This window comes from Oncorhynchus masou, chromosome 12 (genome assembly GCF_036934945.1).
Source record: "Oncorhynchus masou masou isolate Uvic2021 chromosome 12, UVic_Omas_1.1, whole genome shotgun sequence".
Classification (NCBI taxonomy): domain Eukaryota; kingdom Metazoa; phylum Chordata; class Actinopteri; order Salmoniformes; family Salmonidae; genus Oncorhynchus; species Oncorhynchus masou.
Window position 1 is genome coordinate 3076656 of NC_088223.1, and position 13892 is coordinate 3090547.

Below are 13892 nucleotides of genomic sequence, written 5' to 3' on the forward strand. Positions count from 1 at the left end.
CAAGTTCATTACTACTTACATTGTCAAAGTATACATATTGAAAAATATAAATAAAATGAAAATATATATTTATATATAAATAAATGGTGTGACCAACAGCAATAATAATAGTAGTAGTGGACATTACCATTAACAACAACAACAACAATATTAATGAGAACAACAATATATTAAAGCAATGGTAGTAGACCAGTGTCAACCTGACTGAGAAGACACATGACCTGGTAGTAGACCAGTGTCATCATGACTGAGAAGACACATGACCTGGTAGTGGACCAGTGTCATCATGACTGAGAAGACACATGACCTGGTAGTAGACCAGTGTCAACATGACTGAGAAGACACATGACCTGGTAGTGGACCAGTGTCAACATGACTGAGAAGACACATGACCTGGTAGTGGACCAGTGTCAACATGACTGAGAAGACACATGACGTGGTATGAAAGACAAAACAAAACAAGATGGGAAATATTATCGACATTACATTGCACTTTTCACTCGCTGTCCCTCAGGTTGTAGCAGGACACATTTTTGGCGGCCAAAACTGCACATTTTGGCTTTTCACCCAATAAATATTAGATTTTTTTCTTCATCTTTTATAGTTTCAAATTCTTTGTATTGAATTATAATTATGGAAAAGAAATATTCTCTTAGGTCTGAGTATTTGTCACAGTGTAATAGGAAATGCAGCTCTGTCTCTACCTCTCCCCTGGAGCAGAGTGAGCACAGCCTGTCCTCTCTGGGCAGCCAGGTTTGTCTGTGATGACCGGTCTCTATAGCCAGCCTGTCCTCTCTGGGCAGCCAGGTTTGTCTGTGACGACCGGTCTCTATGGCCAGCCTGTCCTCTCTGGGCAGCCAGGTTTGTCTGTGACGACCGGTCTCAAAAGCCACCATGTACTGTCTGTTTAGAGACAAATAGCATTGAAGTTTACTTTGATTTTTTGTGGTGTCTCTCCAATAGGTGATATATTTTTATTTTTGTTTTGTGATGATTTGGTTGGGCCAGATTTTCTGAGTGCTGTCCTGAGGCTCTATGGGGTTGGTCTGGGTTGGTGAACTGAGCCTCAGAACCAGCTGGCTGAGTGCTGTCCTGAGGCGCTATGGGGTTGGTTTGGGTTGGTGAACTGAGCCTCAGAACCAGCTGGCTGAGTGCTGTTCTGAGGCTCTATGGGGTTGGTCTGGGTTGGTGAACTGAGCCTCAGAACCAGCTGGCTGAGGGGACTCTTCTCTTGTTTCATCTCTTGACATTGTAGAGCTGTGTGATGGAATGTTTTGGGGTCACTTGTTTTTAGATGGTTGTAAGATGTGATGTCTCGTTATTCTATCTGAATGAGGAGGAGGTATCGGCCCAGTTCTGCTCTACATGCGTTATTTGGAGGTTTTCTTGGCACTTGCGATACAGTCTTGCACTCTTAGTGTCGATACCAGATGAATAACACTGTTATTAACGTGTTATTACATACGAATGTAGTAACTACTCTACAACTCTTTCTGTACAGCACTTTGCGATATCAGCTGATGTACGAAGGGCCATATAAATACATTTAATTTGATTCATAGTCATGGAGTTGAGCTGGGTTTTGTTGTTACGCGAGTCGACTAAAGATTGTAGCCTCGTTTAAACCAGACAGATGTTGCTTGGTCAAATTCTGTTTCGGGTACCACAAAGTGAAGTGAAACAAATTGTGAGTGCGGTGTTTCAGTCTGGTTTTCACGAGGCTGTTCCTTCTTCTACGACAGCGCGGACCCACAGTACCACAGCTACCACTGGATGTCAGAAGGTGAATTCACCAATTTGTAAGTCGCTCTGGATAAGAGCGTCTGCTAAATGACTTAAATGTAAATGTAAATGTAGTAGTTTCCTCAGTCGTCTCAGCTGAGACGGAGTCAATAGTCAGTCAGTCGATCCGTGCGTGCCGAGGCTGACCCCTCAACAAGACGGTGTTAGTAACGGTCTTCTACTGCCGTGCTCTGCTCTGTCAACTCAACCAGTTGAATCCAGGGACATGACTCAGCAAAATGACCAACTAATAGGAAATGGGTGTGTCTCCTGTGAATAACAGTGTTTGTAACGAGACTCTGGAATAAGAGTTGGGAAGTAAGTTCAGGGAGTGTTTTAATAAAATAAACATAATACAGACAGGAAACACTGACAGAACACAGACAGGAAACACTAACAGAACACAGACAGGAAACACTGACAGAACACAGACAGGAAACACTAACAGAACACAGACAGGAAACACTGACAGAACACAGACAGGAAACACTGACAGAACACAGACAGGAAACACTGACAGAACACAGACAGGTAACACTGACAGAACACAGACAGGAAACACTGACAGAACACAGACAGGAAACACTAACAGAACACAGACAGGAAACACTAACAGAACACAGACAGGAAACACTAACAGAACACAGACAGGAAACACTAACAACACAGACAGGAAACACTAACAGAACACAGACAGGAAACACTAACAGAACACAGACAGGAAACACTAACAGAACACAGACAGGAAACACTGACAGAACACAGACAGGAAACACTGACAGAACACAGACAGGAAACACTGACAGAACACAGACAGGTAACACTGACAGAACACAGACAGGAAACACTGACAGAACACAGACAGGAAACACTAACAGAACACAGACAGGAAACACTAACAGAACACAGACAGGAAACACTAACAGAACACAGACAGGAAACACTGACAGAACACAGACAGGAAACACTAACAACACACAGACAGGAAACACTAACAGAACACAGACAGGAAACACTAACAGAACACAGACAGGAAACACTAACAGAACACAGACAGGAAACACTGACAGAACACAGACAGGAAACACTAACAACACACAGACAGGAAACACTAACAGAACACAGACAGGAAACACTGACAGAACACAGACAGGAAACACTAACAGAACACAGACAGGAAACACTAACAGAACACAGACAGGAAACACTAACAGAACACAGACAGGAAACACTAACAACACACAGACAGGAAACACTAACAGAACACAGACAGGAAACACTAACAGAACACAGACAGGAAACACTGACAGAACACAGACAGGAAACACTAACAACACACAGACAGGAAACACTAACAGAACACAGACAGGAAACACTGACAGAACACAGACAGGAAACACTAACAACACACAGACAGGAAACACTAACAGAACACAGACAGGAAACACTGACAGAACACAGACAGGAAACACTAACAACACACAGACAGGAAACACTAACAGAACACAGACAGGAAACACTGACAGAACACAGACAGGAAACACTAACAACACACAGACAGGAAACACTGACAGAACACAGACAGGAAACACTGACAGAACACAGACAGGAAACACTAACAGAACACAGACAGGAAACACTGACAGAACACAGACAGGAAACACTGACAGAACACAGACAGGAAACACTGACAGAACACAGACAGGAAACACTGACAGAACACAGACAGGAAACACTGACAGAACACAGACAGGAAACACTGACAGAACACAGACAGGAAACACTGACAGAACACAGACAGGAAACACTGACAGAACACAGACAGGAAACACTGACAGAACACAGACAGGAAACACTGACAGAACACAGACAGGAAACACTGACAGAACACAGACAGGAAACACTAACAGAACACAGACAGGAAACACTAACAGAACACAGACAGGAAACACTAACAGAACACAGACAGGAAACACTAACAGAACACAGACAGGAAACTCTAACAGAACACAGACAGGAAACACTAACAACACACAGACAGGAAACTCTAACAGAACACAGACAGGAAACACTAACAACACACAGACAGGAAACACTAACAGAACACAGACAGGAAACACTAACAGAACACAGACCAAGAAACAGAAACCGTGACCCCTGGGAAGGAACCAAAGGGAGTGACAGATATATATCCCTCCCACCATCGTTACACGCAGCGTCAGACCCACCTGGACTCCATATATATGAATGTGTGTGTGTGTGTGTGTGTGTGTGTGTGTGTGTGTGTGTATATATATATATGTATATGTGTATGTACATGGAAGGTAATCAGGGAAGTGATGGAGTCCAGGTGAGTCTGACGCCCCGCAGGTGCGTGCAACGATGGTGTGTGCCTTAAGGAGCAGCCTGGTGACCTAGAGTCCGGAGAGGGATTACACGTGACAGTGTTATTGTGATTTTACTGTGTAATTTACTAGCAATGAAATGGTTTCAAATGGATTTAAACTTTCTTTCAGCCCATCAAAAACCCCCCGACTGGGAAGAAGTATGTACGCTGTCCCTGTAACTGCCTCCTCATCTGCAAAGACTCATCTCGCAGGATAGGATGCCCCAGACCCAACTGGTAGGTGATAGGATGCCCCAGACCCAACTGGTAGGTGTTAGGATGCCCCAGGCCCAACTGGTAGGTGATAGGATGCCCCAGACCCAACTGGTAGGTGTTAGGATGCCCCAGGCCCAACTGGTAGGTGATAGGATGCCCCAGACCCAACTGGTAGGTGATAGGATGCCCCAGACCCAACTGGTAGGTGATAGGATGCCCCAGACCCAACTGGTAGGTGTTAGGATGCCCCAGGCCCAACTGGTAGGTGATAGGATGCCCCAGACCCAACTGGTAGGTGTTAGGATGCCCCAGACCCAACTGGTAGGTGATAGGATGCCCCAGGCCCAACTGGTAGGTGTTAGGATGCCCCAGGCCCAACTGGTAGGTATTAGGATGCCCCAGGCCCAACTGGTAGGTATTAGGATGCCCCAGACCCAACTGGTAGGTGTTAGGATGCCCCAGACCCAACTGGTAGGTGATAGGATGCCCCAGGCCCAACTGGTAGGTGCTAGGATGTCCCAGACCCAACTGGTAGGTGATAGGATGCCCCAGGCCCAACTGGTAGGTGATAGGATGCCCCAGGCCCAACTGGTAGGTGTTAGGATGCCCCAGACCCAACTGGTAGGTGATAGGATGCCCCAGGCCCAACTGGTAGGTGATAGGATGCCCCAGGCCCAACTGGTAGGTGATAGGATGCCCCAGACCCAACTGGTAGGTGATAGGATGCCCCAGGCCCAACTGGTAGGTGATAGGATGCCCCAGGCCCAACTGGTAGGTGATAGGATGCCCCAGACCCAACTGGTAGGTGTTAGGATGCCCCAGACCCAACTGGTAGGTGATAGGATGCCCCAGACCCAACTGGTAGGTGATAGGATGCCCCAGGCCCAACTGGTAGGTGATAGGATGCCCCAGGCCCAACTGGTAGGTGATAGGATGCCCCAGGCCCAACTGGTAGGTGATAGGATGCCCCAGGCCCAACTGGTAGGTGATAGGATGCCCCAGGCCCAACTGGTAGGTGATAGGATGCCCCAGACCCAACTGGTAGGTGATAGGATGCCCCAGACCCAACTGGTAGGTGATAGGATGCCCCAGACCCAACTGGTAGGTGATAGGATGCCCCAGACCCAACTGGTAGGTGATAGGATGCCCCAGGCCCAACTGGTAGGTGATAGGATGCCCCAGACCCGACTGGTAGGTGATAGGATGCCCCAGACCAGACTGGTAGGTGATAGGATGCCCCAGACCCAACTGGTAGGTGATAGGATGCCCCAGACCCAACTGGTAGGTGATAGGATGCCCCAGACCCAACTGGTAGGTGATAGGATGCCCCAGACCCAACTGGTAGGTGATAGGATGCCCCAGATCCACCTGGTAGGTGATAGGATGCCCCAGACCCAACTGGTAGGTGATAGGATGCCCCAGACCCAACTGATAGGTGATAGGATGCCCCAGACCCAACTGATAGGTGATAGGATGCCCCAGACCCAACTGGTAGGTGATAGGATGCCCCAGACCCAACTGGTAGGTGATAGGATGCCCCAGACCCAACCTGTAGGTGATAGGATGCCCCAGACCCAACTGGTAGGTGATAGGATCCCCCAGACCCAACTGGTAGGTGATAGGATGCCCCAGACCCAACTGGTAGGTGATAGGATGCCACAAGCCCAACTGGTAGGTGATAGGATGCCCCAGGCCCAACTGGTAGGTGATAGGATGCCCCAGACCCAACTGGTAGGTGATAGGATGCCCCACCACAGTCCAGTAGTCCTTGCTGGTCTAGAGTCCAGCAGATGAACCCTTGCTGGTCTAGAGTCTAGCAGATGAACCCTTGCTGGTCTAGAGTCTAGCAGAAGAACCCTTGCTGGTCTAGAGTCCAGCAGATGATCCCTTGCTGGTCTAGAGTCCAGCAGATGAACCCTTGCCGGTCTAGAGTCCAGCAGATGAACCCTTGCCGGTCTAGAGTCCAGCAGATGAACCCTTGCCTGTCTAGAGTCCAGCAGATGAACCCTTGCCGGTCTAGAGTCCAGCAGATGGACCCTTGCTGGTCTAGAGTCCAGCAGATGAACCCTTGCTGGTCTAGAGTCCAGTAGATGAACCCTTGCTGGTCTAGAGTCCAGTAGATGAACCCTTGCTGGTCTAGAGTCCAGTAGATGAACCCTTGCTGGTCTAGAGTCCAGTAGATGAACCCTTGCTGGTCTAGAGTCCAGTAGATGAACGCTTGCTGGTCTAGAGTCCAGTAGATGAACGCTTGCTGGTCTAGAGACCAGTAGGTGAACCCTTGCTGGTCTAGAGTCCAGTAGATGAACCCTTGCTGGTCTAGAGTCCAGCAGATGAACCCTTGCTGGTCTAGAGTCCAGTAGATGAACCCTTGCTGGTCTAGAGTCCAGTAGATGAACGCTTGCTGGTCTAGAGTCCAGTAGATGAACACTTGCTTGCACCTGGAGAGGATGTTTTCAGAAATGTTCTAAGAAACAGCCAAAGTAAAATCCTGGTAGCCTTTTTAAAACAGCCTGATGGATGTTCTTGAATACGGAAATGTTCAAGACCATGAATCCAATAACAAACTGACCATCAGTAACCAACTGACACTAGTACCACTTACCCGGGAAACATGGGTAAACAAAAACGATCCATCACTACTGTATGGTAACCCCTCCCCCTCTGTGTGCCCCGCCCCCTACAGCAGACGCATCATCAACCTGAGCCCGGTGATGGTGATTCCAGAGGAGCAGCCGGCCCAGCCAGCCCTGCCAGTCCAGCCTGAGGGCACGAGGGTCGTCTGTGGCCACTGTGGAAACGCCTTCCTCGTATGTGACCAATCAGTGTGTCCTCTGAGCAGCAGTCAGCACCTTCTGGCCTATTAGAGACTAGCATGTATTCATAAAGTATCTCAGAGTGGTAGTGCTGGTCTAGGATCAGGTCTCCCTTGTCCAATCCTTATAATCAAAAAGGCAAAACAGCACTCCTACACTGAGACGCTTAATAAATGTGTTGTGCAGTCTGATCATAGGTTTGTGCTGTCTTGCCAAACTCCTATCTGGGACCAGGCTAATAAGGCAACGACTGTGTGTGTGGTTCTCAGTGCTTGACTTGGGATGTCATTTTTTCAAGTTGATCCATTCACAGAAATTCCCAAATGACAATATGCTACAGAGACAGACCTCTGATTATTGTTAAGGGTTCAGACACAGTTTGACAGATGGAATTTCAGGACTTTTCCACGACTTGGAGAGACTTTTCCACGACTTGGAGTGACTTTTCCACGACTTGGAGTGACTTTTCCACGACTTGGAGTGACTTTTCCACAACTTGGAGTGACTTTTCCACGACTTGGAGTGACTTTTCCACGACTTGGAGTGACTTTTCCATGACTTGGAGTGACTTTTCCATGACTTGGAGTGACTTTTCCACGACTTGGAGTGACTTTTCCACGACTTGGAGTGACTTTTCCACGACTTGGAGTGACTTTTCCACGACTTGGAGTGACTTTTCCACGACTTGGAGTGACTTTTCCACGACTCATCGTGACTTTTCCATGACTCGTTGTGACTTTTCCATGACTCGTCGTGACTTTTCCATGACTCGTCGTGACTTTTCCATGACTCGTTGTGACTTTTCCATGACTTGGAGTGACTTTTCCATGACTCGTTGTGACTTTTCCATGACTTGTTGTGACTTTTCCATGACTTGTTGTGACTTTTCCATGACTTTTGACTTTTCCATGACTCATCGTGACTTTTCCATGACTTACAGTTGAAGTCGGAGGTTTACATACACCTTAGCCAACTACATTTAAACTCCGTTTTTCACAATTCCTGACATTTAATCCCAGTTAAAATTCCCTGTCTTAGGTTAGTTAGGATCACCACTTTATTTTAAGTCAGAATAATAGTAGAGAGAGTGATTTATTTCAGCTTTTATTTCTTTCATCTAATTCCCTGTGGGTCAGAAGTTTACATACACTCAATTAGTATTTGGTAGCATTGCCTTTAAATTGTTGAACTTGGGTCAAACGTTTCTGGTAGCCTTCCACAAGCTTCCCACAATAAGTTGAGTGAATTTAGGCCCATTCCTCCTGACAGAGCTGGTGTAACTAAGTCAGGTTTGTAGGCCTCCTTGCTCCTGACAGAGCTGGTGTAACTGAGTCAGGTTTGTAGGCCTCCTTCCTCCAGACAGAGCTGGTGTAACTGAGTCAGGTTTGTAGGCCTCCTTGCTCCTGACAGAGCTGGTGTAACTGAGTCAGGTTTGTAGGCCTCCTTGCTCCTGACAGAGCTGGTGTAACTGAGTCAGGTTTGTAGGCCTCCTTCCTCCAGACAGAGCTGGTGTAACTGAGTCAGGTTTGTAGGCCTCCTTGCTCCTGACAGAGCTGGTGTAACTGAGTCAGGTTTGTAGGCCTCCTTGCTCCTGACAGAGCTGGTGTAACTGAGTCAGGTTTGTAGGCCTCCTTGCTCCTGACAGAGCTGGTGTAACTGAGTCAGGTTTGTAGGCCTCCTTGCTCACACGCTTTCAGTTCTGCCCACATCCAAAAACGTTGTTTTAATGAATTCCTTCATTCATAGAATCGGTGATAACATGGAGAATACTAAGACATGTTGATCTATAACCTTACAAAGTCTCAAATATTCATGTCTCTTGGGAGATCTATGCTCAGCGTGGAAGCAATTTGTCAATTAGGCTTTTTCTTAAAATGTTCTTATGACGCATCCTTGTGATTTAATAATCCCAGGTTTCCCATAACAGCGTCGGTGGACAGGTGACAATGAGTCTGCGACATTAATGCTTAACTCTGAAGCTAAACAGTTAACGAGCAACATTTGTGCTATATCGTTAGCTATTTAGTTAGCCTATCAGAACCTGCTGGTGAAATGTCTCAATCTCCAACAGTCTACTGGTGTGTGTGTGTCTAGATTGAACAAAGTGGAATCAAGATATCCACTGCTATTCAATACAGATCCCAGCTACAGTCCACTTGGATCAACCATTTTTTTGCCACTGTGTGTGAATCCGGGCCACTTGTGTTTCATAAAGGAGACTGTACCCAGTTCCTCAAGAATTGGAGGCGCTCTGGACAGCTCCGGCCAAAGTCGAAAAGGAGTATAAAGTGATGTATTGATCCCCAGGTTGCATCCCAGATGGCACTCTATTCCCTACATAGTGCACTACTTTAGACCAGAGCCCTATAGAACCCTATTCCCTATATAGTGCACTACTTTAGACCAGGGCCCTATAGAACCCTATTCCCTATATAGTGCACTACTTTAGACCAGAGCCCTATAGAACCCTATTCCCTATATAGTGCACTACTTTAGACCAGAGCCCTATAGAACCCTATTCCCTATATAGTGCACTACATTAGACCCGAGCCCTATAGAACCCTATTCCCTATATAGTGCACTACATTAGACCAGAGCCCTATAGAACCCTATTCCCTATATAGTGCACTACATTAGACCAGAGCCCTATAGAACCCTATTCCCTATATATAGTGCACTACTTTAGACCAGAGCCCTATAGAACCCTATTCCCTATATATAGTGCACTACTTTAGACCAGAGCCCTATAGAACACTATTCCCTATATAGTGCACTACTTTAGACCAGAGCCCTATAGAACCCTATTCCCTATATAGAGCACTACATTAGACCAGAGCCCTATAGAACCCTATTCCCTATATAGTGCACTACATTAGACCAGAGCCCTATAGAACCCTATTCCCTATATATAGTGCACTACTTTAGACCAGAGCCCTATAGAACCCTATTCCCTATATATAGTGCACTACATTAGACCAGAGCCCTATAGAACCCTATTCCCTATATAGTGCACTACATTAGACCAGAGCCCTATAGAACCCTATTCCCTATATATAGTGCACTACATTAGACCAGAGCCCTATAGAACCCTATTCCCTATATAGTGCACTACATCAGACCAGAGCCCTATAGAACCATATTCCCTATATAGTGCACTACTTTAGACCAGAGCCCTATAGAACCCTATTCCCTATATATAGTGCACTACATTAGACCAGAGCCCTATAGAACCCTATTCCCTATATAGTGCACTACATTAGACCAGAGCCCTATAGAACCATATTCCCTATATAGTGCACTACTTTAGACCAGAGCCCATAGGGTGCCATTTGTGACACAGCCTACCTACAGTAGCGGTACCCTGGTGTGTTAAGGTTGTTGCCCGTTATGCGTCTTGGTGTCTAGGGTAACGAGGACTCTGCCACGGCCCCTCCTGATCTCCATGACAACAGCACCTCCACAGACCAGGTCTCTATGAGCTGGGGGGTTACCACGGCACCTTGGGGCTCCAATAAAGTTTCAAATATAATACAACTTTTATGCACTTAATAACAACCTTCAACTAACCCCTAATCAACTCAAATTGATGAGCAACGTGAAACGAATCAGCCTTAAACTAACGCCCAGCGTGCTTCGTGTACGCCAGGTCCCTATCGGGGACGACCTACACCAGCGTCACGGACAACAAAAAGAAAGATGGTGGTGTGATTGATGGGGGTTGAAATCAGTGACATGGCCTTCAGTAGTTGTTAGTTGACTGTAGAGTAGAACTGAAAAATATGTGAGTGAGTGAGTGAGTGAGTGAGTGAGTGAGTGAGTGAGTGAGTGAGTGAGTGAGTGAGTGAGTGAGTGAGATCTCTCTCTAACAGCTGCTTGTCTTTTCCTCTGCAGTGGATGGAGCTCCGATTCAACACACTAGCAAAATGCCCTCACTGCAAAAAAATGTAAGTTCCTCAAACTTCGAATCATTCAAAGATGTCTGAGACCATTCAACGTTCTCTCTGTTGGACGCCTGGTGATTGGAGTTTACCCAGACTCCACTAGGGCCACTTCAGCAGCTGATTTGTGGTGGTTCTCAGGGGTGGGTAACTCCAGTCCCCTAGGGCCTGATTGGTGACTGTTTCTCCATCCCGAGCAGCTGATTAATCAATTGTCATTCTAAACTGAAGATCATGATTAGGTGATTATTGGAGTCAGGTGTGTTAGCTGGGGGCAAAACTACGACACTAATCAGGCCGTCGAGGGACTGGAGTTGCCCACCCCTGCGTCTAGTCCTTAGTTCATCTAGCGATATGACAGGCATAGCAGCAGGAAGTAGGGGTGCTGAGGGTGATGCAGCAGGAAGTAGGGGTGCTGAGGGTGATGCAGCAGGAAGTAGGGGTGCTGAGGGTGATGCAGCAGGAAGTAGGGGTGCTGAGGGTGATGCAGCAGGAAGTAGGGGTGCTGAGGGTGATGCAGCAGGAAGTAGGGGTGCTGAGGGTGATGCAGCAGGAAGTAGGGGTGCTGAGGGTGATGCAGCAGGAAGTAGGGGTGCTGAGGGTGATGCAGCAGGAAGTAGGGGTGCTGAGGGTGATGCAGCAGGAAGTAGGGGTGCTAGGGGTGCTGAGGGTGATGCAGCAGGAAGTAGGGGTGCTGAGGGTGATGCAGCAGGAAGTAGGGGTGCTGAGGGTGATGCAGCAGGAAGTAGGGGTGCTGAGGGTGATGCAGCAGGAAGTAGGGGTGCTGAGGGTGATGCAGCAGGAAGTAGGGGTGCTGAGGGTGATGCAGCAGGAAGTAGGGGTGCTGAGGGTGATGCAGCAGGAAGTAGGGGTGCTGAGGGTGATGCAGCAGGAAGTAGGGGTGCTGAGGGTGATGCAGCAGGAAGTAGGGGTGCTGAGGGTGATGCAGCAGGAAGTAGGGGTGCTGAGGGTGATGCAGCAGGAAGTAGGGGTGCTGAGGGTGATGCAGCAGGAAGTAGGGGTGCTGAGGGTGATGCAGCAGGAAGTAGGGGTGCTGAGGGTGATGCAGCAGGAAGTAGGGGTGCTGAGGGTGATGCAGCAGGAAGTAGGGGTGCTGAGGGTGATGCAGCAGGAAGTAGGGGTGCTGAGGGTGATGCAGCAGGAAGTAGGGGTGCTGAGGGTGATGCAGCAGGAAGTAGGGGTGCTGAGGGTGATGCAGCAGGAAGTAGGGGTGCTGAGGGTGATGCAGCAGGAAGTAGGGGTGCTGAGGGTGATGCAGCAGGAAGTAGGGGGGTGATGCTGAGGGTGATGCAGCAGGAAGTAGGGGTGCTGAGGGTGATGCAGCAGGAAGTAGGGGTGCTGAGGGTGATGCAGCAGGAAGTAGGGGTGCTGAGGGTGATGCAGCAGGAAGTAGGGGTGCTGAGGGTGATGCAGCAGGAAGTAGGGGTGCTGAGGGTGATGCAGCAGGAAGTAGGGGTGCTGAGGGTGATGCAGCAGGAAGTAGGGGTGCTGAGGGTGATGCAGCAGGAAGTAGGGGTGCTGAGGGTGATGCAGCAGGAAGTAGGGGTGCTGAGGGTGATGCAGCAGGAAGTAGGGGTGCTGAGGGTGATGCAGCAGGAAGTAGGGGTGCTGAGGGTGATGCAGCAGGAAGTAGGGGTGCTGAGGGTGATGCAGCAGGAAGTAGGGGTGCTGAGGGTGATGCAGCAGGAAGTAGGGGTGCTGAGGGTGATGCAGCAGGAAGTAGGGGTGCTGAGGGTGATGCAGCAGGAAGTAGGGGTGCTGAGGGTGATGCAGCAGGAAGTAGGGGTGCTGAGGGTGATGCAGCAGGAAGTAGGGGTGCTGAGGGTGATGCAGCAGGAAGTAGGGGTGCTGAGGGTGATGCAGCAGGAAGTAGGGGTGCTGAGGGTGATGCAGCAGGAAGTAGGGGTGCTGAGGGTGATGCAGCAGGAAGTAGGGGTGCTGAGGGTGATGCAGCAGGAAGTAGGGGTGCTGAGGGTGATGCAGCAGGAAGTAGGGGTGCTGAGGGTGATGCAGCAGGAAGTAGGGGTGCTGAGGGTGATGCAGCAGGAAGTAGGGGTGCTGAGGGTGATGCAGCAGGAAGTAGGGGTGCTGAGGGTGATGCAGCAGGAAGTAGGGGTGCTGAGGGTGATGCAGCAGGAAGTAGGGGTGCTGAGGGTGATGCAGCAGGAAGTAGGGGTGCTGAGGGTGATGCAGCAGGAAGTAGGGGTGCTAAGGGTGATGCAGCAGGAAGTAGGGGTGCTGAGGGTGATGCAGCAGGAAGTAGGGGTGCTGAGGGTGATGCAGCAGGAAGTAGGGGTGCTGAGGGTGATGCAGCAGGAAGTAGGGGTGCTGAGGGTGATGCAGCAGGAAGTAGGGGTGCTGAGGGTGATGCAGCAGGAAGTAGGGGTGCTGAGGGTGATGCAGCACCACCTGAAAATTCAGAATTAAAAAAAATGATGATGATGATGGTCTCAGCAGCTTCGATTAACCCAGTAAAGTTTCAAATAAATACATCTAGGGAGAGAGGAGACTGAAGACAGAAGATCAGGGAGAGAGGAGAGGAGACTGAAGACAGAAGATCAGGGAGAGAGGAGAGGAGACTGAAGACAGAAGATCAGGGAGAGAGGAGAGGAGAGTGAAGACAGAAGATCAGTGAAAGAGGAGAGGAGACTGAAGACAGAAGATCAGTGAAAGAGGAGAGGAGACTGAAGACAGAAGATCAGTGAAAGAGGAGAGGAGACTGAAGACAGAAGATCA

At 48.7% G+C, this 13892-nt stretch overlaps 1 protein-coding gene across 1 annotated transcript in view; it reads left to right on the forward strand.

Annotated features, from left to right (window-relative positions):
- LOC135549474 (type 2 phosphatidylinositol 4,5-bisphosphate 4-phosphatase) overlaps window positions 1-13892 on the forward strand; it is a 36745-nt gene that overhangs the window by 16669 nt on the left and 6184 nt on the right. The window contains exons 3-5 of the mRNA XM_064979470.1: window positions 4299-4405; window positions 7068-7191; window positions 11089-11141. Coding sequence (XP_064835542.1) covers window positions 4299-4405; window positions 7068-7191; window positions 11089-11141 — 284 coding nt within the window. The remainder of the gene's footprint in view (window positions 1-4298; window positions 4406-7067; window positions 7192-11088; window positions 11142-13892) is intronic.